The sequence below is a fragment of the Centrocercus urophasianus genome, unplaced genomic scaffold, assembly GCF_019232065.1.
Source record: "Centrocercus urophasianus isolate 14NV4802_14NV808 unplaced genomic scaffold, USGS_Curo_1.0 seq_33, whole genome shotgun sequence".
NCBI lineage: Eukaryota > Metazoa > Chordata > Aves > Galliformes > Phasianidae > Centrocercus > Centrocercus urophasianus.
In genome coordinates, this window is record NW_024884900.1 from 5,536,988 (window position 1) to 5,564,769 (window position 27,782).

The 27,782-nt window shown below is 50.4% G+C and overlaps 1 protein-coding gene across 1 annotated transcript; it reads left to right on the forward strand.

Annotated features, from left to right (window-relative positions):
* Window positions 1–1,426: 1,426 nt before the first annotated feature.
* Window positions 1,427–27,615, forward strand: LOC122166464 (NADPH--cytochrome P450 reductase). Its single transcript, XM_042830262.1, has 17 exons — window positions 1,427–1,490; window positions 3,034–3,162; window positions 11,551–11,740; window positions 18,785–18,833; window positions 19,646–19,774; window positions 20,333–20,482; window positions 21,095–21,219; window positions 22,080–22,169; window positions 22,523–22,621; window positions 23,264–23,380; window positions 23,638–23,756; window positions 24,545–24,726; window positions 24,875–25,024; window positions 25,225–25,492; window positions 25,867–26,012; window positions 26,313–26,398; window positions 26,620–27,615. The coding sequence occupies exons 3-17, from the start codon at window positions 11,565–11,567 to the stop codon at window positions 26,762–26,764; spliced, it is 2,031 nt and encodes a 676-aa protein (XP_042686196.1). The 5' UTR covers window positions 1,427–1,490; window positions 3,034–3,162; window positions 11,551–11,564; the 3' UTR covers window positions 26,765–27,615.
* The last annotated feature ends 167 nt before the right edge of the window (window positions 27,616–27,782 follow it).

Genomic DNA, 27,782 nt, shown 5'->3' on the forward strand with positions numbered 1-27,782 from the left:
CAAAGGTTTGTTCTTCTGTACCTCCAGTGCATTCCCAGTACAGCTGGCACTTCTTCAAAGATCAGGATTGATTCTCTCCTGGAAGCAGGGCACAAAGTGACTCCGGGCTGAAAGGGCACAAGCCAGCTAAGCTGGTGATATCACAGTCACCATGCTAATGGGTCAATATTCCTCTTATTTCTGTGCTTCCCAGTTGCTTATTTCTCTCTGGCAAAGCCAACGTGTGCAGTTATCCAGGCCTGGGTGACCACGCTCGCTGTGCCCACGTATGCTCTCTGCTCAGCTGGAAACAGGCTTGTCAGGTCAGTGCCTCTCCCTGCACCTCTTCTGACCCCTCTGGTGCCCCCTGCTCACCCACATGGACTTTGTGCCTTCTCCGTGGGTGTTATTGACTCTGGTGTGAGTGTCAACGTGGTGATAGCAGCGGGACCATGGACTCGATGTGCCTGCACTGTGCTGCCCGCACCTCTTGCAGCCAGGAGGAGGTGGGCAGTGCCAGCTGGGCTTTGCAGAGGAGAGAGGCTGAACGTCATGCCCTAACCTTTGGCTGGTTCATGGGTGCTATGGGGTGTGAAAGGCACCACCGTGACCGCTGTTGTCATGCTCCAGTGGGGGTTCTTTGTGCATTGCAGAAGCAAAGTCCCCCCCAGGACTCCTCTGTGCCTCTCATGCATCCTTGCATTGGGGCCTTCAGCCCAGCAGTGTTTGTGGCTGTGGTGCAGCTTTACAAAAAGAGCAGAGCTGCAGTGGTGCTACAGCCAGATCTTGGGGGTCAGGTTGTGAAATCTCTCCTGCCAGGGACGTTTCTTGTGCAATGCTGCTGCCAGCAGCATGGGCTTTAGCAGAGGGCTAAAAGCATTGTTTGAGGTTAAATTGCACGTTAAATCTGTGCACCCATATCTGCTTGTCTATGCATCTGTGTGTCTGCCTGTGCGCCTGCTTATATGCCTGTGTATGCCTGCGTATCTCTGTATGTCTGTATATCTTCCCGTGCGTCCGTGTATCTATGTGCCTGTTTATGTGCCTGTATGCATCTCTGTATCCCCATCCCTATGTATGTCTATCTGTGTCTCTATAACCGTGTGTCAGCGTCCCTATATCCATGGCTTTATGGCCGTATACCTACATGTCCATCTGTCTGCATGTCTGTACCTCTGTCGCTGAGCAGCGTGGCGTGGCTGCCGCGCCCACCGTCATCCTTCCTCCGACCTCGGACCACCCCGTGACCTTTGAGCCGCGCACCCTCCCCGCTGCTCTGTCCCTTTAAGGCTTCCCCAGCAAGAGGCGCGCTGGGGCCGTACCAACCTCGAGGGGAGGCGGGGGGAGGCGGTGAGGGGTGTCCGCGCAGCCCGCTCGCAGCCCATTGGCGGGAGGCGGGGGCGGCTCACGGCTCTCCCCGCTCTGTGCGCACAGTGGTGCGCGCCGCCCTACGTGCCGGCCGCGCCGGGCTGCGGGCACCGCCAGCGTCAGACGGCACGGGAGCGGGGCGGGTGAGGGCACGGCGGGGCGGGCGGCGTGCCGAGATTGGGGAGAGAGAAGGGGGCTGTTTGGGCGCGGGGGGTCGGAGGTGAGCGGGGCCCGGTTACGGGATGGCTGAGGTGAACGGGGCCATGGTGCGGGGGGGCCGGGGGAAGTGAGGCCCTGCGATGGGGGGCTGCGTTGTGATCCTGGGTCCCGCCGAGAGCGCTGCTGCTTTTCTGTCTGTGGCTGCCGTAGGGCCATATGGGATGGGTGTAAACTAAACGAGGGGGGTTAGGTTGGGCGCTGAGGGGCATTCTTTACTCAGATGGCGGTGAGGCAGCCCAGAGAGCTGCGCCCAGCCCGGTCCGATGGGGACACCCAGAACACAGCAGGGCTGCGAGGGCCGTGACAATCCAACCGGTGCCAGGCTGCTGAACTGTGCTGGGGGTGAAGTTATCCCCTAGGGAACGTGCTGACAGAAGGAAATAATGGGAAGTCTTGTGTCTGGGGTTGTTAAAGCAGGAGGGGGTGAAGACGCCTGGTTCTGGTGTTCGTTGGGCATCAGCCGTCAAACTGGAGGTGGTTCTTAGCAGGTCTCCTTGCTTGTTGGAGTGTGCTTTGGTCCCTGGGTTTGGTGTGGGTTAACCTTCAGGGCATAAAGGCAAATGATAACGCTTGGTGGAATGCATGAAGAAGGGTTACTTAGTTCTGCTTAGTCTGAATGAATCTGGGAAACTGAAACAGGTTTTGGCTTTTACAGCTGTTTCTGAGAAGCAGTAGCATCCTGTTGAGAAATCAGAAGAGCACAAAGGTGGATCAGGTCTCTGCTTCTAAATTTGGAAAGTAAAACGGTGCTCATATCGATGAAGGCATCTTCCCTTTGCAGTGCTTTAGGCTTTGTGTGGCCTACAGTGAGGAGCAGCGCGTGCATCTTTTGCTAATTAGAAAGGAGGGTGCTGTCATTTACTTTTCCTGTAGATCTTTCATCTACTCATCAACTTTGATGAGCTGTGCACACACAAAGCACACTTGTGGGTGAGTCTGCTGCAAGTGAGGAAACTGGTGTTTGCTGGGCAAGGGCTGGTGAGTTGGGCTGCTCCTGGAGAACCTAGTGTTGTCTCAGTGCGTGTTCTGTTGGGTTGATTGCTGTGAATCCAGGTGTGCACAGTGTAGAGCCCCCAGGTTTGGGGCTGTGCTGAAGGAGTCCTGTGTGTTGCACGTGGATGTGAAAGTGCAGAAAGAGGTGTTTGCAAAACGCTTTCTCGTGATGGTGGGGAAGACAGGGAGGAAACCAACACTGTAGGAAAAATGGTGGCAACTGAACACTTTCACTTACTCTCCAAGGCTTTTACATTGAATGAGTAAGGAGAAGAGTGGGCAGAAAGGAGGAGCTAGTGCCACACATCTGGCTTAACACTGTTAATTAGAGTCCTGCCCTAACTGACAGGAAAATCTCTTGTTATGTCATCACTTTGCAGTTGCCTCCTTTTCAATCAATAATTGCTGGGGTGGTGCCTAGTCTGAGTTGAGCAAGGAGGTGGTTTCTACAACTTTTATTTTTCTTTCTTGCAGGCAGCTCGACAGGATTGTGTGACCACACTCCTCATCTTGTCTTGAGGGAAGTGTTCCCTGCTGCTTGCTGCCCTTCGTGTTGGAGCTCGTGGGTCCATCAGTGTTTGCTTGCAGAACAGCAGGTGCAAGGTAATCTGTTCCTTTTGAGTGTCACAGGTGGAGTATCTGTGGACGCACTGGGGTTTGGAACGGATGGCTGGCAGCAGGAGCTGACAGGCTGGAAGCTGGGGAGTGATGATTTCTTTACGCAGTTCACCTGCAATAAAAGCAACACATGGAGCCGCACGTGGACTGAAATCCCCTTTGATCTTTACTCTCATGTTTAGCTGTTGAGACACAGCAGAGATAATGTTTTCTCTGTCCTGAAGGACTGGGCAAGATTTCCCCGCTCAGATCTGTGCTCTGACCATCTCCTCCCCATCTCTCTTACATAAAAGAAAACGATTTGGCAGTTACCTCTGCTAACACTGAACTTTGTTCTGTTGCCTGACATGAGCTCTCCTACCTTTAAAAATGCAATTCTTAGAACTTACATAAGTTGCTTTCCCAGTGTGATCATTTGATCCAAGTGTCTGTATACATGCTATTGTTGAGTGAGTCATGAGCACCATAGAGGCTGGTGCACGCCTGCCAAGAGTGTTTTTTGTGGAGTTTGAAATTTCATATAACAGGACAAATAATTACAGGCTGCTCATAATCTCTTGCTGCTTCTCTCCAATTACAAGCTGTTTGTTATCTCTTTCTGCAGTTCAAGTCAATTACGTGCTACTTGTCATTTACAGAGTCCATAAAGAGTGGAAGAGGAGTGCTCCTATCTCTGGCTTTTCTAAGGCCACAAGTCCAAAGGGTAGCTGAATGTGATATACTGTGGCAGACTATTGTAGCATTCCTGCTTGCTATTGGCCGCTTTTGTGCCTCTAGTTATTACTTTGCAAAGAGTAAAGTAGAATTACTGATTAATTTTCCTTTCCATTATTCCTGAACTAGGAGTTGAGTAGGTTCAGAGTTCAAGCTCGGGTTGGATTTTTCTCCTTGGAAAATCTGGCTCTGTCAATACATGTGCAGATCTTCTGTGGAAGTTACCTGCTTGGGGTGTTTTTAGATCAATCTTTGTGGCACTGGCAAGTACACTGGATGTTGCTGCACAGTTATTTGTGGAATGTATCTACTGACTTGCTTTCGCAGGTCATTGCTAGCATCTCTTGATTCTAACTAACTTGAAGCTTTGGAGGAGCAAGCTGATAAAATGCCTGCAAGGGTTGTGCAAGCTGTGGTTGTGTAACAGGGCTGTGTGCATACATACTTGAGGTAAGAGGAGCAGCTATTCTGACAAAGGGGAAAAAAAACTGCGTGTCAAGTATCTTCTGTTTATGTTGACCATACTAGAATGGGAGCGTGGAGTTGGAATGTTGTGAGTTTTATAACTTGAGTGCAACCATTCAGCCTGTGGCCCTACTTACTCCCGGCCTGTCTTGTCTGCTGTTCTGTGGTCTGATGTCCCTTTCTGGCATGAGGATGTCAGCTTTGGGTTACAGAGCTGATGTTCTGGGGTCTGCTGGCACTGCCTGCCTGCACGTGGTCCTGTGTGTCTGCAGGGAACAGAGCTCAGGAGTTGCCTGTGTTTCTCAGGTGTTCAGCTTGGAGTGCCTCACCCACAGAGACAAGGATGTTCACTGGGGGAGTGTGCACTCTCCTGGATCAGCCAGATGTACAGTCTGCTTCTGGGGCCTGGGAGACAGCTTTCACAGAGAGTTTCCACGTGGTTGACAGCAACGTGGCCACATGCAAGGATCATGTGGTAACACCTCCTGCCCTTACATCAATACAGAATGCAGGTGCAAAATATTTGAAATGCTTCCACATCCTCTATGGAAAGCTACCTTACAAGTACAAGGTGTTGTGGTTCTGCACAAATACCACAGGGTTTTCTTTAAGAAAATGAATAACTCCCCCCAAAATGTATTGTTCCAAACAGAGGTTGTTCACAGCTCTTAAGCTTGTGCTGGATCTCTGACTCTCTTCCAGCTGCTAGCTTCAAAGGAAGACTTTTGAATGAGAAAAGTGTTAGAGACTTTTGCCATCTAAACTCTTCTTGGTGGAAGAGATGAAAGTCTGCAGCTACCAGCCCTGTGATGCTCTGCTCCCTGTAAGTGCCTGCAGGTGAAATCACAGATGCCCTTATCGAATGCAGGCACAGGGTCAGCAAGTGGCCAGTTCTGAGGAGGAGTTTTCACTGCAGCTTTAGCAGCTTTGGGTGCAGCAGCTGCAGAAGGGAATATGGTGTTTATTAGGAACCTCCTGAGCATGAAAATATCTTCAGCAGTCAGGACCTGAACCGTGCAAGATAGGTGCGTGAAAGGCTCACTCCTGAGATTTTGCAGCACAACCCTCTGAGCAGCTGTTCTGAGTGAGAAGAGCCTATGGCAATTGGCAGAAGGGTGATCTGCAGCTCCTGTGGTCTTTCCCCAACTTCTAAATGTTGGTGGCGTTGAGACCTTTGTTCTCCTTTCATAGTACGCATGCGTGGCATGGTGCTCTGAATTTGTCCCTCTGTAGGGAGGAAAGCTGGGGAGCAGCACTAATTAGCAGAGGGGTTCAGTTTGCACGCACTTCTCAGGTTCTGTTTGTCCTGCAATCCTCAATGCTTGTTTTTCTCTGCTGGCTCATGTTAATCTGTGCAAAAGTGGTTGTTAGAGTGTTTGAGCCAGTGAAATGCCTGGTGTTTAAAGGCTGAGAGACAGGCTATTTCCTGGTGAAGGGAAGTGTGCAAACTCAGTGATACTAGGTTGTGTTGTTAAGACAAGTTTGATTTCATTCTTGTTTTGGATAATGCCTTAAATCCTCTGGTTCAGTGTCCTGGACTCATTGCATAGCCACACCTTGGCATACCCCTGGGGTAGAGTTGCTTTCTGTCTCAGTAAACCCTCTCCTGTTGTCCTCCATGCTTTTACAGCTGCTCTGCTGTCCTTGAATAAGAGCTGTTGGCCAGAAAAATCCCAGTGTAACAGTGAAAGCTCAAATATGCAGTGTTTCAAGCTCCAGTTTGACTGATGCACATTCTGCATCTGTCCCATTCTGAAAATAGAAATTCTGATGTCTGAGCTGGTATGTCAAGGCCTGGTTGGATGCGACCTTGCACAGCGAAAGGAATTTGTTCTGTTTCACACACACACACACACACACACAAAAGCTTTGATCTGTGTACGTTTCTTACTCTCCTCAAGGTCCTCTCTTTAGCCTGGGGCTAACGCCTTGCACCCTTGAGCTGATGGTGAGGAATGGCAAGTTGCAGGATGTGATGGGGTTTGGAAGCGATATGGAAGTGATAGACATAATGAGCCTTGGTGCATAGGGAGCCTTGGTTTCTCAGGCAGTGGTGAGAATCAGCCCCGCATAGCTGACCAAACTGTTGCAGTGAGGGAAGCAGTTTGCCCCTAAGGTCTCCTGGCCTAATACTATGCACCAGCACACGGGGAAGTTGTCTCTGCAGCTGGACTCAGTCATGGGCAGCAGAACCATCTCCACCACAAACCTGCTCTGTTCCTGTTGCTGCTGGCACTCCTTTCTTGTGGGCTTAAGTCTGGGATTTCTTCCTGGCACTTCAGTAACCTGCTAATCTTGTTATCTTTAGTGGGTGAAAACAGACAACCCTTTCCCTACCACAGGACTTCATTCCTGCTTATAAGCAAGTTCCTTCCTTCTTCTCCATCCAACTGTGTGCAGAGGCTCATGGCTTCCTTATCTCGTGATGACACTGACCACCCCCCCCCCCCCATTCAGACCTTCCAATGCTAGTAATCGTGACAGCTGTATTTCTGCTTTTTCTAATATTGCAAAGTATGTGCTGAGTCAATGGCACGAGGGTCGTCATGTGGCTGCAGGAAGCAGGAGGAGTGCTCTGCCAGGCTGTTTCCACCAGCACACTCCTTTGTTCTCTTCCCTGGCGCAGCTGCACAGGGCTTTTGCTGGGAGCCTGACATGGAGAAAGACAGTCTGAAAGATCTGGGAGATCTTTGAGTGTGTGTTGCAGTTCGTTTTGGTGCTGACTTGGAGAGATTTCCAGTGATAAGAAACAGAAAAAGAGTCCAGTAAGCGTCCTTGCTTGATGGGAGTATTTCAGTGAACAGAGAAGGACATAGTGCTCTGGTTCATGCTGGCCACATGGCTGTACAGCTGCAAGGCATACAGCTTGCTCCTGCAGGCCATGGTTTGGCTTTAGACCAGTTCTTTGGTCCCCTGGCCAGCAGCTGAGATGTCCTGGACCCGGAAGGCTGAGCTGTCTGGTCTGCCTCTGCATGGTGCCTGGCACCAGGAGCGTCATTGTGAGCCTTAGGTGTTTATTGCCCAGTGACACCGCATGCATTTGTTGCTTGGTGACTCCTCTGGTTCAGTCATTGCAGATTTAGAGTGCACATATTAGGAGATAGAGCTTCTGCCTGCAGCTCCCATGTTTGTTTTATCTCCAAGTGTCCAGAGTGCACTGCTGCTGCTCTGTTTGGTTTGAAAAGCTCTTTAAGAAGTTCAGCTGGCTGCCTCAATAGGCTCAACGATGTGGGAGATGGGCTTGTGCTTATCGCTGCATGAGTGTACGGATCAGGAAGAGCCTTTCTCTGTGTCAAGCTGAACTTTTGGGCTTGTTGGTGCTACAGGCTGTAATCAGCTGGCTGGTGGAATCTTGGCCTTGGGCAGGGGGGTGGCTATGGGAGCTGAGGTGGAGAGCAGCCTGGGGCTGTGCCTTGTCAGCAGTCTGCTTCTCCTTCCCATCTCAGGCCAGTGGGGCTGATGTCAGTTTGTCATATCCTGCTTCTGACAGCACAGGTCAGAGGAGGGTTGAGCTCAGAGCTTGGATGCACAGGCTGCAGCAGTGGGCCAAGAAAGCAAATCATCCTGGGATGATTGAAAAAACACCAACATCATATAGATAAAAGGTTACTTTTGTGAAGAGCCAACTTCCTGCACAAGTCATGAACTTAACTTCAGAGCCAAGGGTTATTGGTCACTATATTGTACTACAAGCAATCTGTAACTCTCAGAAACTTCCTTGTATTTTGGGGAAAGGGAGACCTTCTAGCCACCTGCTATATGAACTTGATGTTCTGCCTGCCAGTTGGAGCTGAGGGCTGCAGCATGCTTTTGGGTGCATCTGTAGCACCACTTAATACTGCCACCAGCTGTGAACAATAGAGGGAGAACAACAGATCTGCTTGGGTTGCTGACCACATAGAATTAGAAATAAAACTCTTTAACATGAAAAAGAGATGCATCACTTTGCCAGCAGGGGGATGTGCAGAGATGCCCCCAATGACTGGAATGACTGCGAGTTGCTGTACTGTGTGCAGTCCCAGGTTTAGAAGCTGCACCGAGAGGCTGAAAAGCTGTGCTGAAATAGTGCTGCTTGACTGTAGTCTTTCAAAATGCTGTGGCTTTTCTATGTAGATACCTTATATGTGGCTGAGACTGATTGCTTTTCACCAGATACTGCATGCATAGATGATGAGCAAGAAATGTAGGCGTGACTGATATTAAAAAGCAGGGGGAGGTGGGGAGTTGGATGTCTGCCTTATCTTGATTGTTATCTTGACTGAAGGTACAATAAACACTGAGGATAAAATAGCTACCCTTGAAGCTGATATAAGGGGGACTTTTACTTCTGCATCATAAATTTTGTTTTCCCTTGTAAAGAACTGATTTGATTCTAGTAGGATCTTCCGAGAGACTGGGATTTCCAGGACAGCTAAATCCCAAGTGAGAGTCAGTTTTCCCTTCACTGGAGGTTTGAGAAGGATGTGTATTAGCTGGTGAATTGCTGTCACCTTCTGGAAGGTAATTGCAACCTAGCCAGCTAGGTTGAGTCTGAGATAAATTGAGAATAATCTTCCTGTGTCAGGTGAATGAGTTAAATCAGTAATTCTGAGTTATGACAGGCTTTCTAAAAAAGAAATGTAAAGTTTAATCCCACATCCTTTGTGTTTCTTTTGTTACATCTGGTTCCTAGGGATAGGAATGGGAAAGGGAGAGAAAAAAGAAAAATCTGTAGCTGACTTGAATAAATGGTAATATGCAGGGCCAAATGGAACCAAGCATCAGAATTAGTGTTTCTTGTGTCTTTGGTTCCATCACTAGAGGACAGCGCTGTTTCTTTCCAGGGTCGGAGCTCAGTACAGAGCCTTTTTGCCATGGGGATTTGTGAATGGTGAGATGAGAGCAGACCAGAATCTAGCTCCTGTGCCCTGAGCTTCTAGAACTGATGCTGTTCCCTCGGGCTGTGAGTGAGCAGGGGGTGGCCCAGCTGTTGCTGCAGCTGTAGGGTTCACCTTTGAAGTGCTGGAGAGCTGCAGCACGGTGAAGGCCAGGAGATGGTCTGCCTTCCTCCCCCTCCTGTCCGCACTGCATTCCTGAAAGCTTCACTCCTGAGGATGCCTTCCAAGGCACTGCACTTCTAGCTGTTGAAAGCAAAGCCCTGGGAAGCTGGTGGATATCTGTGCTGAGTTATCTGAGCTGGAGGGTGGGGTTGCTGGGGGCCAGGCATACACAGGGTCTGTATGCTTCCCACCCCGTGCTTGCTGGAGGTGTCTGGCTAGAAACTTTCCTCCATGTGCAGCTGGTTGGTGGGCAGTTACATGGCTGCTGTGCTTGCTGCAAGAAAATTTCCAAGGGCTTTGCTGCTGCAAGGGCTGGATTTGGTGCTTAGGAGGAAAGGGCTGCCTGCCCCAAGCCAGCATAGCGTGGTCTCCATCAGGCCTCATTTTTTCCAATAGCTCCCTCTGAGGTTTCATCAGGAGTGGAAGCAATAAGCTAGCAGTGCTTTTCCTCACATCAATGCCTTCTCTCAGACCATCTCCTACAGTAAATCCTCATCAGGGATTTACTGGAGCCAACAGAGACGAGAGGAAGGACTCTGCTGGGAGCTGTGTATTGTTGGCAGCAGAGATCTGGTTGCGGAGGCTTTCCTAACAGTTTAGTCTACAGTTACACAGAAATAACACCCATCTCCTGCTTGGCTCTGAGATTTGGAGATGGAAAGCCTCTCTATGAGGGAGGGAGGACAGGGTGACCTGATGAGAGGAGCAAGCACTTTGCTTGTCTGCACTGCATTGCTAATGTTTTTCTTCCTACTCCCTGCTTAGTGTCATCTCTGAGAGCCAGCAGCAACTGTGGGTTCTGCAGTGGTTTTGGTGCCTTTTGTTGCAGTCACTTGCCAAGCTCTTCACTAAATGAAGCTTCCTGTGGAGCTGAGAGCGCGCTGATCTGCAGAAATGCCCAGCAGCCCACCTGTGATGGCTGCTGGGTGCCTGTGACTTCTCCCTGTGCTGTACTCCGTGATCTCTGGAGCTGCATGCTCCTTCAGTAGGCTCGCGACAAGCAGCAGTGTGGATAGGAGAATGAAGCGAACCCTAGCTGTTACATGAGTGCTGTCAGGTGAAAAGGATGAGCTGTTGTGAAAACCTGGACTTAAATTTGAATAAACCGTGAACAGAGTTTAAACTTAAGTCAACTTCTCATCCCAGGCACAGCTTGCTGTTTCTCTTCCAGCTTTGCCACAGGACATGGCCTCAACATGTCCTCACTCCAGTGACAACCCTGCAGCTCCGAGTCACTCTTCTGTGTGCAGGTTCAAATGTCTATGGCCTCCTGGGCTGGCATGGTGCCTAAGTGCAAGAAGAGTCACTTTGCCCTTATGAATCAGATTCTGAGTTAATTATCTGTTTGCCTGGACAGAGAGTGCCCTTGTGCATTGGGCAGGTAATCTTTCAATCTGAATTGCGGCCAGGAGAGCTCAGAGTTTGGCAGAGTTTGGGAGGGAGGGAGCGATGGGTGGCTCCTGCAAAATGGACAGAGGCCATTGGGCAGTCAGGGACTTGAAGGCTGGGTACGTGTCCTTGTTCTACCTCAGACCTTGAGTATGGCCATGGCCAAATCACTTAAACTTTGCTCAATTTCCTACTGGTGAACTTGTAATTCAAGGAAACAGAAGTTAAACAAAGGAAGGGAGTGGAGTTGATGAAGATGAACGAGGTACGAAGGGATGGGGTCTATGTGGGGATAGTAAATAAGAAGTACTCACCATTTTGCTGCTGTAATGGCATGGTGTGGGGATGCTTGCAGAAGTCCTGCTTTGCGGTGTGTGAGTGCTGCAGTAAATCAGGAGCATTGCATCTCCTTGGAGGGAGAGACAGATTTGGAGGTGTGTGTGAAAGAGTGGTGTCTTCCCCCACCAGCAAGCACCCTTGGGCTGCGTGATGGGTAAAGGTCTGCTGAAGGCTGGCCATGCATCCCTGCTGAGCCTTGCTGGGCTGTTAGCAGCCTGCCTGGGCTCCCTGGCTGGAACATGGGGCTGCTCCAGTGTTGCTGGCTGGGGATGAGCAGAAGTTACTGCCAGTAGATCATTGGGCTACCATGTGTTCCTAGGATTAAGTGTATAATGGAAAATCATGTTCTGAGTGGTCCTTAATGCTCTTCTGTTTTTCTGTGGTTGCGTGTGATTGCTGATGTTCATCTGTTTTTCTTTCCTTCCAGTATCTCTGACCATCATGGGGGATGCAGGTGTGGAGTCAACAGTCTCCCCCCCTGAAAGCACTGCACAGGACTCTTTCTTCAGCATGACTGATGTGTTTCTCATCTCACTCATCACTGGGCTTTTTACTTACTGGTTCTTCTTCCGCAAGAAAAAGGAGGAAGTTCCTGATCTCCCCAAAATCCAAACAGTGTAAGTACCAGCTCAGGTGGTGTGGGGTGAGGGTGACTTTCATTCTTCCTGATGATTTTCTGACCACAAAGACACTCTTGCTTTTCCTTCCCTGTTTGGTTTTCCTTGAGCACTTGCAACCGGCTGGGTCTTCCCTGGAGGTTACAGTCACAGACTTCTAGGAGCAGGAAGACTGATTTCTATGTATGAGGACATTTAGATGGGGTTTCCACCACCAGCCTTTCACTCAATGCAAGTTGCTGCATTTCTCATTGTGCCCTGACCTCATAGAGTTGCCACCAAGGCTTGCAACCTGCTGTAGGAACTGGTGGAGAAGGCAGAAGGGAAAAACCTCCTGTTAGCAGTTCTCTTGCATTGCCATCCAACAAATTGCTTTGACCCTTGCCAGAGGACAGGTGATTTTTCCCAAGTGATGGCATGGGATTCCTCCAGTCAGAAGGGTGGGAAGATTTTGTGCTGCCAGTGGGTCCTTGAAAGCTCCCTTTGGGGGTTCCTTTGGGGTCCCCAGATGCAGAGCCTTGGTGCTGACGTGCCCTTCTGTCCCCTCATGTTTCTTTAAGATATGTTTGCCTCACCATGCAGAAATCCCTGTGGAAGAGCCAGGCTGCAGTTCCCTTCTCTCTGCTGTGGCCTGTATCAATAACTTGTCTTGCCAAGCAAGGCAAGAAAAGACTTTAAAAGCCCTTGGCTGTACTTCAAAATGCTTAGGGATTGCTTTGGCTATTCTCTGCATTTTAAGATAAGTCGTAGATAAGTCTGGAGAAAGAGCAAATGAAAAGAGGAAATCTTTTCATAGTTATAAAGTGAAGAAACAGGGCCTTGGGAGCTGGAAGGCAGTTCCTAGACATGAGCTGCTTGGCAGCTCTTGTGAAATGTGTTGGCTTTGATACCTGGTCTCTGCAGCAGGAGACTGGATTTCGAGAGGGGTCTTTGTTCCTCCCTTTCTTCTAGGACCAGGAGTGAGCTGCACTGGTGGAGGTGTTTAGTTCCTTGTCTGTCCCATCAGCTTTCTTCTGGGCTTTTGATCCTGTTCCTGCTATTTCTTCCTGGTGCAGTGGGCCTTGTGTGATGAGAGCAGTAAGTACAGGTGTGAAACTCTGCAGCAGGGACCTCAGGAGCTGGAGCTGTGCAATACCTTTCTTACCTGGGATCTGTTCTCTGCGTGGATGCATTTGCTGCAGATAGAAAGCCAACTCTATGCTTTTACAGTAGTAGGCCATCACAGGAGGTAACCTTGTGACCAAGGTGAATCTTTTGTGTTTGTAATGCTGGGTACACTGCAGGTTGTGCTGCAGGGCTGGCAGGAGGGACAAGGTGGATCATGCTTGGATGTTCACACCAGGCTCAAGACTTTTGCACGTAGTTGCAGTGGTGAGATGCCCTTCATGAAGTGTTTTTCTCCATGAGGCACTTAAAGGGTGCTGCTCTGGTATGAAATTCTTCTTAGTCCTTCATTTGAAAGTGCTCACTTGGAGCAACAGAGTAGCACTTGCAGTCAGTTGTGGAAAGAGGCAGCAGCTCTCCACAGGCTGGTCAGGAGAGGGCATTTGGTGACAGGCCAAGGCATTTCAGCATGGGGTACATGCTTCTAGTACCCTATGTGTAAATGTAAGCTAAGTCAAGCGCAGCAAGTGATTGTGGGCCTTGTATCTTTTCTATACCTCTGTATTTACCTTATTGAGTTGTGCTGCTTCCAGTTCTCAAGGCTTGTCTTTCAGTGTTTGTGTTGGAATTCAGTTTGTAGTTGAAAAGGAACAGGTTTGGTCTCCCTTCTGGCCAGATCATAAGCTTTCTAGCTGCAAGGCAGAGCTCTTTGAACGGTCTGGGACACCTGATTTTGTTGAATCGGTCAAATAGTTCCCTCTTGTGCCTGAGAGCTACTTGTTTGTGTGTGTGGATATCCTCTGGAGATTGTAATGAGCGTGGCTGTGTTGTGATAAGCTGTGGTCGTTGTGGTAAGCTGAGGGGAGCTTGGACCCTTAAGCCCAGGCTGTGGCTCATGGCACATTTATTCTCTGGTCGGAGACGGTGACTTCCTGCTGCTGTTGCAGTGTTATTTTATGGGATGCCTGGAAGTATGAGGGAAACAAGTGGGGAAAAATAACCTTGCTCAGCGTTGGATTTCCTTCCCTCTGTCATCTTAGAGCCTGGGGTGGAGTTTCCTTGCTGTTGAACAAGCAAATCAGCAATATAGAAGATCATGCTGTCCACTATTGCCCTGGGCTGGCTGTATAGCAAGCATGAGGGAAACTGGCCCTGGAGGCAGAGCCCTTTGCAGCTGCAGTGGAGATCCTTGGCCTTAAGAGATGTTGCTTTTCTTCAGCACTTTCCTTGCAGCTGTACCTTGACTTGCCAGGCTGTCCTGAACTGCTTTATCTGGCAGTATTTGCTTGTGTTTTTTGTTGTGCTCCTTTAGCTCCTAGCTTCAACTGTGAAAGACTGGAGAGCAGAAGGTTTGAAAAGCATTTCATGTGGCTGTGAAGGCTGATGCTGGGTTTCCTTCCAAAGTGTGAGAGTTCAAACATAGTTTCCAACATGAACTCAGCTCTGAGACCTCGGTGCCCTCCTGGAGTTGCTGCTGAGCAGCATACCTCTGTCAAGTAAAGTCAGCACAGCTGTGTCTCCAAGAAGGATGCTGGAATTGCACTGCTGGAATTGCTGCTGGTTGTTGAAGCTGATGTCCGCAATCAAAGTACTCTCTTCTGGATGTCATCTCATCTGGCCTCGCTTTTTGTGGCCCTGCCTGCCCCCTTGTGCTGGGAGCAGTCCTGCTCTCACCCTGTCAGTGTGTCTGTGGGTTGAGCTGCAGCATTCACTGGTCCCTTCTACGCATGGTGGAGCAGAGCTCTTCTCCTGCCTGAAGCCCCCAGAGAAGGGATTCAGCATATGTAGATGCTTCTGCATGTAAGACTTCATCTACTTGTGCTGTGAAATACCCACAGGGCAGCCCGGGATGCTGCCATCTGAGCATTTTTTGTATTTTGACTGTTTTCAGTTTTAATTAAAACCACTGGAGTGTTCCTGGCCGCCTGCTCTGCAGATGTCATTAAAGAGAGCAGCCCTCGATCTCCATGCAGCCATGGCGAGGGCAACTGTACTCAGTGACATTACTGAGGAGTGCCCTCACTTACTTTTTCTCACCCAGGCCATCTCTGTGTGTTTCTCAATCACAGATTTCTGCCCTCCCTTGTGTCCCTGCTTGCACAGGGAGACGTGGGGTGAGACACTGATAGCTATGCTTGGTGTCAGCCCACCCTTCTCCTCCCCCTCCTCGTCTTTAACATTGTTTGGGGCACAAATAGGCTTATCTCTATTCCGCAGCTATAGAGAGACTCATTCTCTGGTGCTTGTAGGGCTTCCTGTCACAGGAATTGCTCCAACTTCTCAGCCTGATTAGCTCTCAGCTGCCTGCGTGTGTGTTAGAGAGACCATCTCTAATTTAATTTAATAGGATCCTGATGAGAACTCCTTTGAGCTGCCTCCATAATGGCACTGCCATAGTTACCCGTGATGTTACTCCCACAGTGTCTGGAACCGTTTCATTCAGCTACAGCACTGACTTTTTTTTTTTTTCTTTTAAAGAATATATATAAAAACAACTGTGATACAAACAGTTTCCAGGGTAACAAGGCTGGGGGAGGGCTTTGCATCCAGCTCCACGCGGATGGGAGAGGGACGTGTGCTGCGGAGAATCCTGGGAGGTTTCATTCTTGACTCCTAATTCCTTTCTGCCACTGCTGCCAGATGTTGCAGTGTCTCAGGACTGTGTGGATTTGCTGTGTAACTTCCAAAGCCTCGCGACCGGGAGCTGAGCGCGCTGCACCACTTCTGCTATGACCCTGACTGGGACCTTTTGTGCCGGCTCTCTTCTATTTAACAAAAGGCTGACGCTTGGCTTCAATGCCCAGAAGGAGCAGAATGGAAAGGCCTGTGTGCATGTTTCTCCACAGCTAAGTTAGATCCTTCCCCCACACCTCCCCTTGCAGACAGAGAGAGCTGCCCTGGGACTCTTTGTTTGCCTTCTCCCTGCCCTGACCATGGGATGTGTGTACTCGGTGCCAGGAGAAGAGGAGGCTGTGTCCAGGTGAGTGAACTGCCCAGCGGGCAAAGGGAAGGACTTGGAGCAGGAGGAGAAGGCAGGGAGAGACTGCTTGGAGGCAGGCTGCTGCAAAGGAGGTCTCCAGCGTGGGTGCTTGGGTGAGAGCAGTTTCTGTGCAGCAACCAAGCTGCATTCTTGCTTCTGGATGTGCATTTGTTTTCGGTAGGCGAGGCAGGTGTGGGAGCTTTCTGTTTCACCTTTTCTTCAGACTTTGATAACTTTGAGCTGCCTGTGATTTCCTCTACTCCTCCCTTTTTCCTTCTGAAATCAAAGTGAGAGCGCCTTGGGACTTGTTTGTGCTCTGGGCTCTCAGCAAGGGTGGGTGATCTGTACACTTGCTTCAACAAAGGAGTTAATCTCCTTTCTTCCACCCATCACTTTTTCTATTATAAACACAACCATGAGCTACGTTGAACTGTAGGAGTGGTCTGCTGAAAATGAGCTTTCTCTCCTAACTTTTCCTGGCTGAACAATGAAAATCAATGCCATTTCTGTCTTCAGTATTTCTGCATTTTACAGCTCAGATTTCCAAGCCATCCTGATGAAACAGTTTCAGGGAATTCTGTGGCTTTGTTTTTTTTTGTTTTTCTTTTTTTAACGGAAGCCAGACTCATTTCTTCTATGTCTGAGCCACAGTCTGCTCTCCACCACAGCTCTTCAATGTGAGGTTGCCTCCTCTGAAAGTGGACTAGCTCCATGTGTGCCCTTTTCTCCTTTAAAGGGAGCGTACTGAAAGGATTTAAAACTTATTTTTTCTTCCTTCAAAAGCATTCTGGTTAGCAGTTGACCCAACAGCTATTTTAATTGGATCTCATTTCCAGAGGGCAGTAAACGAAAGAGATTCACAGGGGAGCTAAAAGTGAAGTGAGAGTCCTGTGGGCTTTGGGACACACAGGGGCAGCTCTGCAGAACTTGGGTTCTGGCAGAGGCAGGGTTGGGATTGCTTTGTGAAAGGTGCTTGCAGTGCCCCTGTTCCCAGCAGGGTACAAATGAAGACACGGAGAGGCTGTTAGCCACGGAGGGGGCAAACAGGGGCACAAAGCAGCACTCTCTTGTGAGCACAGCCTCTGTCAGTATCTTTTTTGGATAGGGTTTGCTCCGTCTTTCATACATGGTGCTTGGGAATATCACTGCTCACAGCTACCAGGCCTGGTTGTGGAGCTCCTTATGAAGTTTGGGTAGAAAGGGGTGCTTGGATTGGATGCCCCCACCCTGCTGCTCTGTGTGTGCGCTCTGCAAATGTCTCCGCACGTCCGCACAGATCCCTCCCTCTGGGCTGCAGGGTTTAGGAAACTGTTAGTGAGCTCTGCACATTCTCACATGGGCTGGAGCCAAAACCATTTGTTTTTTGCCTGGAGGCTTCTCTCTTCCCACAGGAGACCCAGCCTTGCATTCTTCCATTGTGAAAGAGGAATGGGAACGGGTCCCACGTTCCTCTCTTCCCTGCTACCAAAGCTTCAGCAGGGAAGACAGCAAGTGAGCTCCTGGTACTTGTTTGCCTTGCCTTGAAGAGACCCCAGTGTCTAATCTGACCATTGCTGGAGCTATGTCTGCTTGTGGGGTTCCCTTGTCAGCAGGGTTACATTGCTTTCACGGTGTGACACTAAAAGCCCACGAGTGCATTTAGAATAGTTAAGCTCTCTTGGCTTCGTAAATAATAGGGTACCCATAGTGCTGTGAATCTCTGCCTGCATGTTTCTGACTGCCATGGTTTTTCCCACTTTCAAGCAATAGAAAGCCGCTTACTTGCAACAGAGCAAATACCTCTGTGCTGGAGACAGAAACCCCAGTGTGGAAATTAACACTGAGGGACCTCAGAGGGCAGCATTCATGTTGCCAGAGACTGATCCACCACTGAGCCTCTGTGTGCCCATCTGCTCTGCGGGGTCTGTTTTGAGGTCAGAACAGTTGGTTTTTAGCCTTGTCTTACTTCACGCTTGGGGAATCCTCCCTGGGGCATGGCTCAGAACCAAAGCCTGCCTGCCACAGAGAATCATCATAGAATCATAGAATCACCAAGGTTGGAAAAGACCTAAAAGATCACCCAGTCCAACCGTTCACCTATTCCCAATAGCTCCTACTAAACCATGTCCCTCAACACAACATCCAGTCTTTCCTTGAACACCCCCAGGCTCGGTGACTCCACCACCTCCCTGGGCATCCATTCCAGTGCCTGACCACCCTTTCTGAAAAGTAATACTTCCTCATGTCCAGCCTGAATCTCCCCTGCCGTAGCTTGAAGCCATTCCCCCTGGTCCTATCACTGATGACACGAGAGAAGAGGCCGACCCCCAGCTTACTACAGCCTCCCTTCAGGCAGTTATAGAGAGCAATGAGGTCTCCCCTGAGCCTCCTCTTCTCCAGGCTGAACATTCCCAGCTCCTTCAGCCTCTCCTCATATGGTCTGTGTTCCAGACCCCTCACCAGCTTTGTTCCCCTCCTTTGAACACGTTCCAGGGCCTCAATATCTTTCTTGCAGTGAGGGGCCCAAAACTGGACACAGTACTCGAGAGGAGCAGAGGCAGGGTGTTCTCCCCATCTCACACCATGGCTTGGCTTCTGAGATTTATCTGAAAGCATGCTCCTGCATCCTAGTTCTGCGAGGTCCTCATAACCAGCAGTTTTTCAGTTTTCAGAGTGAAAGTTTTCTGCTGCCCAGGGCTGAGTTCCTGGTCTTTGCCTGCAGCATGCCTTCCTGAAGGAGGTAAGGCTGGCCGCTGGCTTTTCCCCTGCTCTGTGGCTGTCCTTGGAGAAGTCACCCTGCAGCTGAGCACTGGATATCCCTAGGATGGGCTAAATATCAGTGGCTGATGGGGAATCTCACCACTTTGGTAGCCCTGCTGAGATCTCATACAGCCCAGGGGCTGCTTTTTCCTCCATTTGTTTATCTCTGACCTTAAAGAACCATTGTACTCATCTGAAAGGAGGTTTCTTCTATCTTTCAGGTCAACCCCAGCAAGAGATAGCAGCTTCATTGAGAAGATGAAGAAGACGGTAAGCTGCCTGCTCTAGGTGCTGGGAAGGTGACAGAGCTCATGTCATTCCCTTTATCCTCTGGAGACTGTTAGCTGTCAGTAGTGGGACTGACTTGGATCCAGAGACATTCTGCTGCAGTGTCCAAAGGCAGTCTGTGTGGGAGGCAGGAGTAGCTCACAGCAGTCTTTGCCTGAACATTGTTCTTAGAGAGAAGAAACTAAACTGACAGTTTGATGCAAGAATGTAATAGGGGATCAGAGTCAGGATGAAAAGGGCAGAGACTTTGAAATCATTGGCTGGCAGTTGTTCATCTTTGTGGTTGATTCCCAAACCAGGCTCACTCTGGAATGGGAATTGCACACAGATCTGGCAGATTGGACTCTGCTGGACTGGGTGCAAGAGGAAGCAGGAGAAAATGTAAGGGCTGGATATATTTTCCATTTTACTTCAAAGGAACTGGCTTGCTGTGGAGCAGGAGCTCCTGCACTCGGACGCTCTCCCAAAGCTTTGGCAAGTCTTTCTTGTCCAGGGAGTTTCCTGCCTTCTGGAGTCACTTTGTAGCTTTGCAGCTGAGAATAAACCTTGAAAGTTTATTCTTTGCTGTAATTTTAGATTGACCTGAGTCGCCTCCCTGAGACTGGCATGGATCATATTCCTGGTAACAGTTTAGCCTGGTGTGAAGCCCTGCACAAATTCATGCTCCTAGTTGCCTTTAAGCTTCGGTCCAGGACTCCTGATCCCAGGCTTTTCCATTTTGATGAGATGTGCTTGCTCTGTGCATTTGCCAAATGAGTAATTGCCATTTAACAGTTTATTTTTCTTCTCTCCAGGGGCGAAACATCGTGGTTTTCTATGGTTCCCAAACGGGTACAGCAGAGGAATTTGCCAATCGCCTCTCCAAAGACGCTCACCGCTATGGTCTCCGTGGCATGGCTGCAGACCCAGAGGAGTATGACTTGGTAATTTAGCCATGAACACAGCCTCAGGGTATGGCCAAGGGACTGTTGCTCTTTTAGTAGTCTCACTTAGAGAAGGAAATGAAATTAGCTCACGTTCAGAGTTGCAGAGGTGGGTCCTTGTCAGTCTATGGGTTTAGGGGGTGCCACTCCGCAACGTGGCTGAAAAAGGAATGTAGCCTGGAGTGCTTGGGGCTTACAAGTCAGCTGCTGGCAGCATGGAACTTTCTCTATGTTCCTTCTGCAGTTAGCATTGGTACCGTGCTGCTGCAGTCTTGCACAGAGGGGTTGACATTGTATTATTCTTCAGCCTGGATGGAAAATCCCATCACTTTTCTGGTGGAGCAGAAGTACTGACTTGCAATCCAGTGGTACAGTTAGCTTTATTTTCCTTACCATTTCAGATGGGCTTGGCCTTTCCCCAGCCCCTTTTGTAAGCTGTTGTTTGACATGATGTGGTGCTGTTCTGTGCAGCAGGGGTGTAGCTGCAGTGCAGGTGTAGGCTTGCTCAATGATCACATTGCACGATCGTGGAGGATTTATTCTTTGCTTTGGTTTTAGTCGGACCTGAGTCGCCTCTCTGAGATTGACAAGTCCTTGGCTGTGTTCTGTATGGCCACGTATGGTGAGGGTGATCCTACAGACAATGCCCAAGACTTCTACGACTGGCTGCAGGAGGCTGATGCTGACCTGTCAGGTCTCCGCTTTGCAGTAAGTGGTTTGATTCCAGTTTATGCTGTGTTTGGGCAGGAAAGTCAAAAACCTTCCACTGTGCTTGCACATGGCTTGGGTAAAAACACAACGCGATGTCTGTGCCTTCTATTGTCTTCCTCTCCAAGCTGCACAGATATTTGCAAACATATATCTAAGTGTTTTCAATGTAGCTGTCAGGGAGCTCTCTCCACTGCCTAAATCACAAGGGTTTGCTGGCGATGTCTTGCCCAAACAGCCCAGCAGACATTGAGTATAAGGTCTGTAAATGAGTTACAGGCTGCTGCTGTTGTTCAGGAGCTGATTGAACAGCCCTTGGCTAGATTCTCTCACAAATTAAATCACTTGGAGGAGTGTGTGGCTCTTTTTCTGTGCTGAGCTGAATAATTGGCTGAGATACAGCCACCTCACCTAAACGCCAGCCAGATTCTTTAAGCAGCATCATGATTGCAAATGAAAGGAAAATGCACTGCTGGAGATGTTAAGCTGCTCTGTAAGAAGCAGTTTGTAAGCACTTGCTGGGCATTTTGTGGGAGGGGAAGGACAGAGGATGCTGTCTGATGGAGGAAATCCAGTCCCTGCTTCTCCATGATTATCAGTGTTCTCTTCCAGGTATTTGGGCTGGGGAACAAGACTTACGAGCACTTCAATGCCATGGGGAAATATGTGGACAAGAGATTGGAGGAGCTTGGAGCCCAGCGCATCTTCGAGCTTGGACTGGGAGATGATGATGGCAAGTGAGTAGCTTGACTTGCAGGGTTGCTCTGAGCTGGCTGTAGCAACGTGGAAGGGTCCCTGGCAAGGTGTTGGCTCTACTGCTAAGACAGAGGTAAACTCCTTATGGCCATTTATGGTGGTTGCCATGTCCCTGAGTGCATCTGCAATCTCTCACATAAATCAGTCGTGTATACCCTGTATACCTTGCTGAAATCCGACATCAGCTTTAAGTGACCATAACTGTATATTTATTGAGGCTTCACAGCCTCTTCTGCAGCTCTACTGGTATCCCTGCCTGGATGGAGAAGCCCTCTCATCCCTGCAGATGAGATAAGATCCATCTCCTTGTGAGCTGTTTATTTTATGGTAGAATGCAACAGTGTTCCAAAATCACAGTCCAAGAGCCATTGTTTGTACTTAGCTGAACAACATCTTGGCAGAAGCTGAACTTCAGGAATTACATTAACCTGTGGTTTTGCCTCCAAGGATGGCAAGATCTAATTAGAGGGATCTGCCTTCTGTGTGAGGCTCTCAATTTAGGAAAATAAACTTTTCAAAATTGGAATCTGGAAGGTGACCTAATGCCAGGAATGGGCAAGGGGTGGCTGAGATGGGCAAAGACAGCGGGCCTGAGTTACAGCCTTGTGTGGCTGTGAAGGGAGGTGTGTGAGGAAGGGAATTCCTGCTACTCAGTGCTCTGAAGATGCTCTTCTGGTGACGTGTGAGCGTGAAGAGGTAACAAAACTTAGTAGGTCCATGGGCAGATGCCTTTTCCCATGGTGGAGGAGGAAGTCTATAGGGATCTCAGTTGGCTCTTCTGGCAACATCCCTCTGCTTCCTCTTGAGCAGGAATATTGAAACTCCCTTTCTCCTCATCTAGCCTGGAAGAAGACTTCATCACTTGGAGAGAGCAGTTCTGGCCAGCAGTGTGTGAGCATTTTGGGGTGGAGGCTACAGGAGAGGAATCCAGGTGAGTATGTGAGCATTTTCTTCTGGGTGCCAGAAAGATTGGCCACGTGTGAGCAGCAGCTGTGCCATCAGGCCTGAGCTGCTGTCCTCTTTCCTGCAAGCTGTTGCCTCTTCCAAGCTTGAGTGCACACGCAGATTTGCAGTGCTCCCAGCAGAGTTGATAATTCTTTTTTGCTTTGGGCACTGAGCATTACTGCCCTGCTTCCTGCTGTGTTGAGAGGGGTGAAGGGCAGAGAAGTGTCTTTTGTCTAAACTGCAGCAAACCCAGTAAAGCAGATGATGGTTCCAACTGTACCTTTGTTATTTCCAGTCTGACTTTTTTTTCCCTCTCTTCTGTCCCTTTTCCTCTTCCAGCATCCGCCAGTACGAGCTGGTGGTGCACACGGATGTGAACATGAGCAAGGTGTACACTGGGGAGATGGGCCGCCTCAAGAGCTACGAGAACCAGAAGCCGTAAGTGCCAGGCTGTCCCTGGGCCAGGCTTTGGCCGATGGCATTCTTAATGTTTCTAACTACACAAGCCATGCAGGCAGTGTCATCTTGGCGACGCAGCCACGTGGTAGACATCAGCCCAAGAGAAATGGGTTCAGATGTGCTCTGGAGCTCTCAGGGGTTCCACAGTTAATGAGTCATTAGTGTTTGAGGGGTTGGCTGTGTTCACCTACACTGTTTGGCTGGTAGGTGTGCAACATTTGTCCTGAGGTCAGTCAGAACCTTTCCTCCCCTGGAGTGGTTAACGTGTGATGGTTGCTTGCGGTTTTGCTGCGGGGAGATTAATTGTGCAAATGAATTACAACCTGAAATACCATTTTGAGAGGTGACGCTCCCTCTAATCCGCTGTTGCATCACTTGTTCTTAATGGGGTAGGAGCTGTTGGCTGCTGGGCTGTACTGAGAAGGAAAATGATTGTTTTCTCTGTCAAGTGTGGGCAGCAGCAGCGTAAGTTGTGTGCTGTGGTGTTTTGAAACATCAGCCAGGGTGGCCCTGTGCTCTGATAGTGGGACCCTGCTCTGGATACAGAGGGAACGTACCTAGATGAAGGCAGTACTGTGAGCCTGCAGGAGAGAAACCCAGGGGGGCCTTCTTTCCTTCCAGGCCATTTGATGCCAAGAACCCCTTCCTGGCTGTGGTTAGAGAGAACCGTAAGCTGAACGAGGGTGGGGAACGACACCTTATGCACCTGGAGCTGGATATCTCCAATTCCAAAATCAGGTAGGCTCTGGGAAAAACTGCTGCTATTTTGGGGGCTCCCATGTAGAAAAGGGAGTGGGGGGAAAAAAGCATCTGATGGTTCCTTACTACCATGACAGCTGTCTCTTTGGGGTCCCTGATCCTGCAGGTGCAGCTCAGGTTTCAGTGTTGTCTTCCAAACCAGCAGCCTGCTGGTCCTCCAGCTGGGCAGTTCAGGCATGACATGGACAAGAAATAGTGCCTGTATTTAATCTCTTCTGCTCCTGTTCTTGTACCAGGTATGAATCTGGGGACCACGTGGCTGTTTATCCGGCCAATGACGCATCTCTGGTGAATCAGTTTGGTGAGATTCTGGGCACGGATCTGGATACAATCATGTCACTAAACAATTTGGATGGTGAGTATGGATCACCCATGCACATCAGCAGCTCTCCTGCTATAGCCTCTGTCCTTCCCACTGCAGCAAGAGTCAGATCACCCTCAGGTCCTGTAGCACCCGTCCAGGCAGACACATCCCATGGCCACTCTAGATGTGTTTTGCAGTAGTGGCATAGAGCCTGTTTGCTGCAAGCCAGCTGAAGTGGATCAGTTGTGAGATGTTTGGTGTGCCCATTCAATACCAAATTATGTAACAGCATTCTCCTAATTACAGAGCACCAGCCCACCAGAGCATCCCTCTGCTACAGCAGCCCCAGAGCTCAATAGGAGCTTTTGAGTCTGAAACACTGTTTTTCAGTCCCTGGAGAATGCACAGACTTGGGGGCTGAGATGCCAGAAGAGAGCACTTCTCAGTGCTTATACAAAGAGCTCTTCTTGGGCAATGCTTCCAGCAGAGCTGGCCTGTGGCAGGAGGGAGGCTGCAGCTGCTGCTTGTGTTACTCCTAAGACAGCAACGCCTGACCTGAGGCATCATAGCTGCTGGCCCAGAAGTCCAAGAGCTGGCTTCTCATTTCCAAACAGTAAATGACTGTAATTCTCTGCTAGAGGCTGTAGACTCCTGTGTGGTGTCCTGGGCCGCCTGGCCTCACGCAATCATTCCTGCCCCTTACTTGCTCTTAGTTTGTAAACTGAATGTATCCAGCTTTGACTGATGGTACTTTGCTTTCCCAAATGTCCACGGCTGCAATCTACCATAATAGCAAGCGGTTGCTGACATCCTTCTTTCTTTCTTCTCTTCTCCTCCAGAGGAATCCAACAAGAAACACCCATTCCCCTGCCCCACCTCCTACCGTACAGCCCTGACCTACTACCTGGACATCACCAACCCGCCCCGCACCAACGTGCTCTATGAGCTGGCCCAGTATGCCACGGACGCTGGGGAGCAGGAGCAGCTCCGAAAGATGGCATCATCCACTGCTGAGGGGAAGGTGTGAGCTGCAGCCTTCCCAGCAGAGCTGCGGGTTGAGCTGGGTCTGGGGGATGCTCTCAGGGGAGGCGTTGTGCCGTGGTCAGAGAGCTGTGGGCTGTGTTTGTGGCTTTGTGGAGAAGTCATGGCTGTGCCTTCCTTGTCTGCAGGCTCTCTACCTCAGCTGGGTGGTGGAGGCCCGGAGGAACATCCTGGCCATCCTGCAGGACATGCCCTCGCTGCATCCCCCCATCGACCACTTGTGTGAGCTCCTGCCCCGTCTGCAGGCCCGCTACTACTCCATTGCCTCCTCCTCCAAGGTGAGCAGGCAGCACGAGGGATGCTAAGAAAGCCATTTAGCTCCACAGTGCCATAGTCCCCTTGCTCTGACACGGACAAGACTTTGGGAATTGCTCTGGGTTATCCCAACTTCTGGAGAGGGAATTTTTTTGTCCTGCGTAGCAGCCAGGCTGGGGAGCTGGGCTCCCTCTGCCTCGCACCGACGTCCACCTTCCTGCAGGTCCACCCCAACTCCATCCACATCTGCGCTGTGACGGTGGAGTACGAGACCAAGACAGGAAGGGTGAACAAAGGGGTGGCCACCAACTGGCTGAAGAACAAGGTGCCCAACGAGAATGGGAGGAACTCCCTGGTGCCCATGTATGTCAGGAAGTCGCAGTTCCGCCTGCCCTTCAAACCCAGCACACCTGTCATCATGATTGGACCGGGCACAGGCATAGCCCCCTTCATGGGCTTCATCCAGGAGCGGGCCTGGCTGAAGGAGCAAGGTGAGAACCCAAAAACTCCCCTGGGCGCTGAGGGGTGCCCTGCTGGGCTGGTCGGTGCCTCCATTGCCACATCCCATGGGTTGGGGGAGATGACTGCAGATGAAGGGCAGCGTATCTTGTCCCAGCACAAGGAGACTTTGTTCTTGGTTGCTGGCCACAGGGGGGCACTTAGAGGGCGGGTAGATCGAAGCTATTTCTCTGACTTCTGCCACCTCTCCAGAAAAGCGCAGGCAGGTCACCTTGACTCATTTCTAAAGCACGTAGCTATCTTGGGATCAGCCTCGAGATAAACAGAAGCAACAGCTCTGCCAGCCCTGGGCTGAGTGAGCAGGACAGGGGGCTGCAAGGGGCTGATGGGTGCTTTGTGACTGCAGGCAAAGAGGTGGGTGAGACGGTGCTGTACTACGGCTGTCGCCGTGAGCAGGAGGACTACCTGTACCGCCAGGAGCTGGCCCGCTTCAAGCAGGAGGGCGTCCTCACCCAGCTCAACGTCGCCTTCTCCAGGGACCAGGCTGAGAAGGTACCTCTCTTGTCCTCACACAGTTGTTCCCATTGCCCAGCATCGCTCCCCTAAAATCACAGAGTATCCTGAGTTGGAAGGGAAACACAAGGATCAAGCTGTGATGGTGGGGGTCAATGAGGCTTTGAGGACTGGGGACGGCCAGCCCTGCTGTTTGAGGAGGCCCAGGGCAGTCCAAGGAGCACCCAGCTCCTCTGCTGCTGTGTGGTTCTGCTTGAGATGAGGGGGGGGGGGAGGTGTATGGGCATGGGCTTGGCGTCCCCCCCCCGGCCTGTGACACAGCCCATTGTTTCTTGCCAGGTTTATGTCCAACACTTAATAAAGAAGAACAAGGAACACATCTGGAAGCTGGTGAATGATGGAAGTGCTCACATCTATGTGTGTGGGTAAGTCTTGGGACAAGGAAGGGACTTTGGGACGAATGTTCCTATATTTTGGAAAATGAGTGTGGCCCCCATTTACACGCTTGCTCACTTTTTTTTCAGTAGGAAAGGGAGCAGCCAGGTAAATGGGCTGGGCAGGGCAAACTGCCCCCATCCACACGTTCAGGGACAGCCAGCTTTTATTTGCTGTGTTGTCACCTCACTCACGGTCCTCTTCTTTCCAGGGATGCCCGCAACATGGCCCGGGACGTGCAGAACACTTTCTATGAGATTGTGGCTGAGTATGGGAACATGAATCAGTCTCAGGCCGTGGACTATGTAAAGAAACTGATGACTAAGGGCCGGTACTCTTTGGATGTATGGAGCTAAGAGAGAGGATGGTGGGGCCAGGGAGAGAAGGCAGGAGGTGCCCTCCCACCCGCTGTTCCTGTGGGTGACCGTGTTATCCCCAGCCTCCAGCTGCCCCACTGTCACCCCAACCCCTCTTCTGCACCCAGGGTGGGCTGTGGCTGTGCACCCTGGGTGGTTGAAGGGGGCAGGTGGAGGGACAGGGGGGTGGCCGAGGCTTTGTCCACGGTGTTTGCCCTGGGGATGTGGGGCAGGAGGGATGGATGGCCCTGGGGAGTCTTTTCTGAACACGGGGTGTTGCCTTATTTCCTGGCACCTCGTTCTGGAACTGCAGACCACCCTTGTGCCCTGCAGGCTGGGGATGGCAGCGGGGGTGGAGGAACCTGGCAGGTTTGGTGCGAGGGCAGCGTGGGGCAGCGATCTGCTCTCATCCCTCTCCTACTGTTCGACCCTCCCTAGGGCTAGCTCCTACCATGCTGTCCTTAAATGACCACAGGCTGCTTTGTGAGGAAAAGGCACAGCCTGCACCCAGTCTGGACCTGCAGGCACCCCCCCTCTTTCCCTGCAGCTCTCCTGGGTTCCAGCACTCAGCAGGGCAGGGGGCAGCTCCTCTCCCCTCCCCACAGCCCAGTCTGGGGTCACAGCTGCAGGGTCCTGCTGGCTCCCTTGGGCCTTTCAGCTGGCAGCTCCCCTGTTCCCAGTCCCTCTGTCATGCTGTGTACGCTCATTTTTTTTTTTAAATACTGTTTTTGTTTCAATACCTTTGTGATTTTAATCATGGAAGAAAAAAAGAAAAACAACCTTTCAGGCTGTTCAATGACTGTAAATTATTTAAATATTCTTGCCCTTGGAATAAAAACACTGTTTCTGTAGTTTGCTGCTTGCTCTTCTGTTTTCCCCCTGGCCCACTGAAGGAAAGGAGAAGCAATAGCTGCCCCCTCCAACCTTCCCCCCGCCAAGGAGATGGGGGGAGCACACAGGGACTGCCGAGTGAGGTGACACAAGGCTGCTTGTTTCAGGAGTTCCCTGCAGTAGCAGA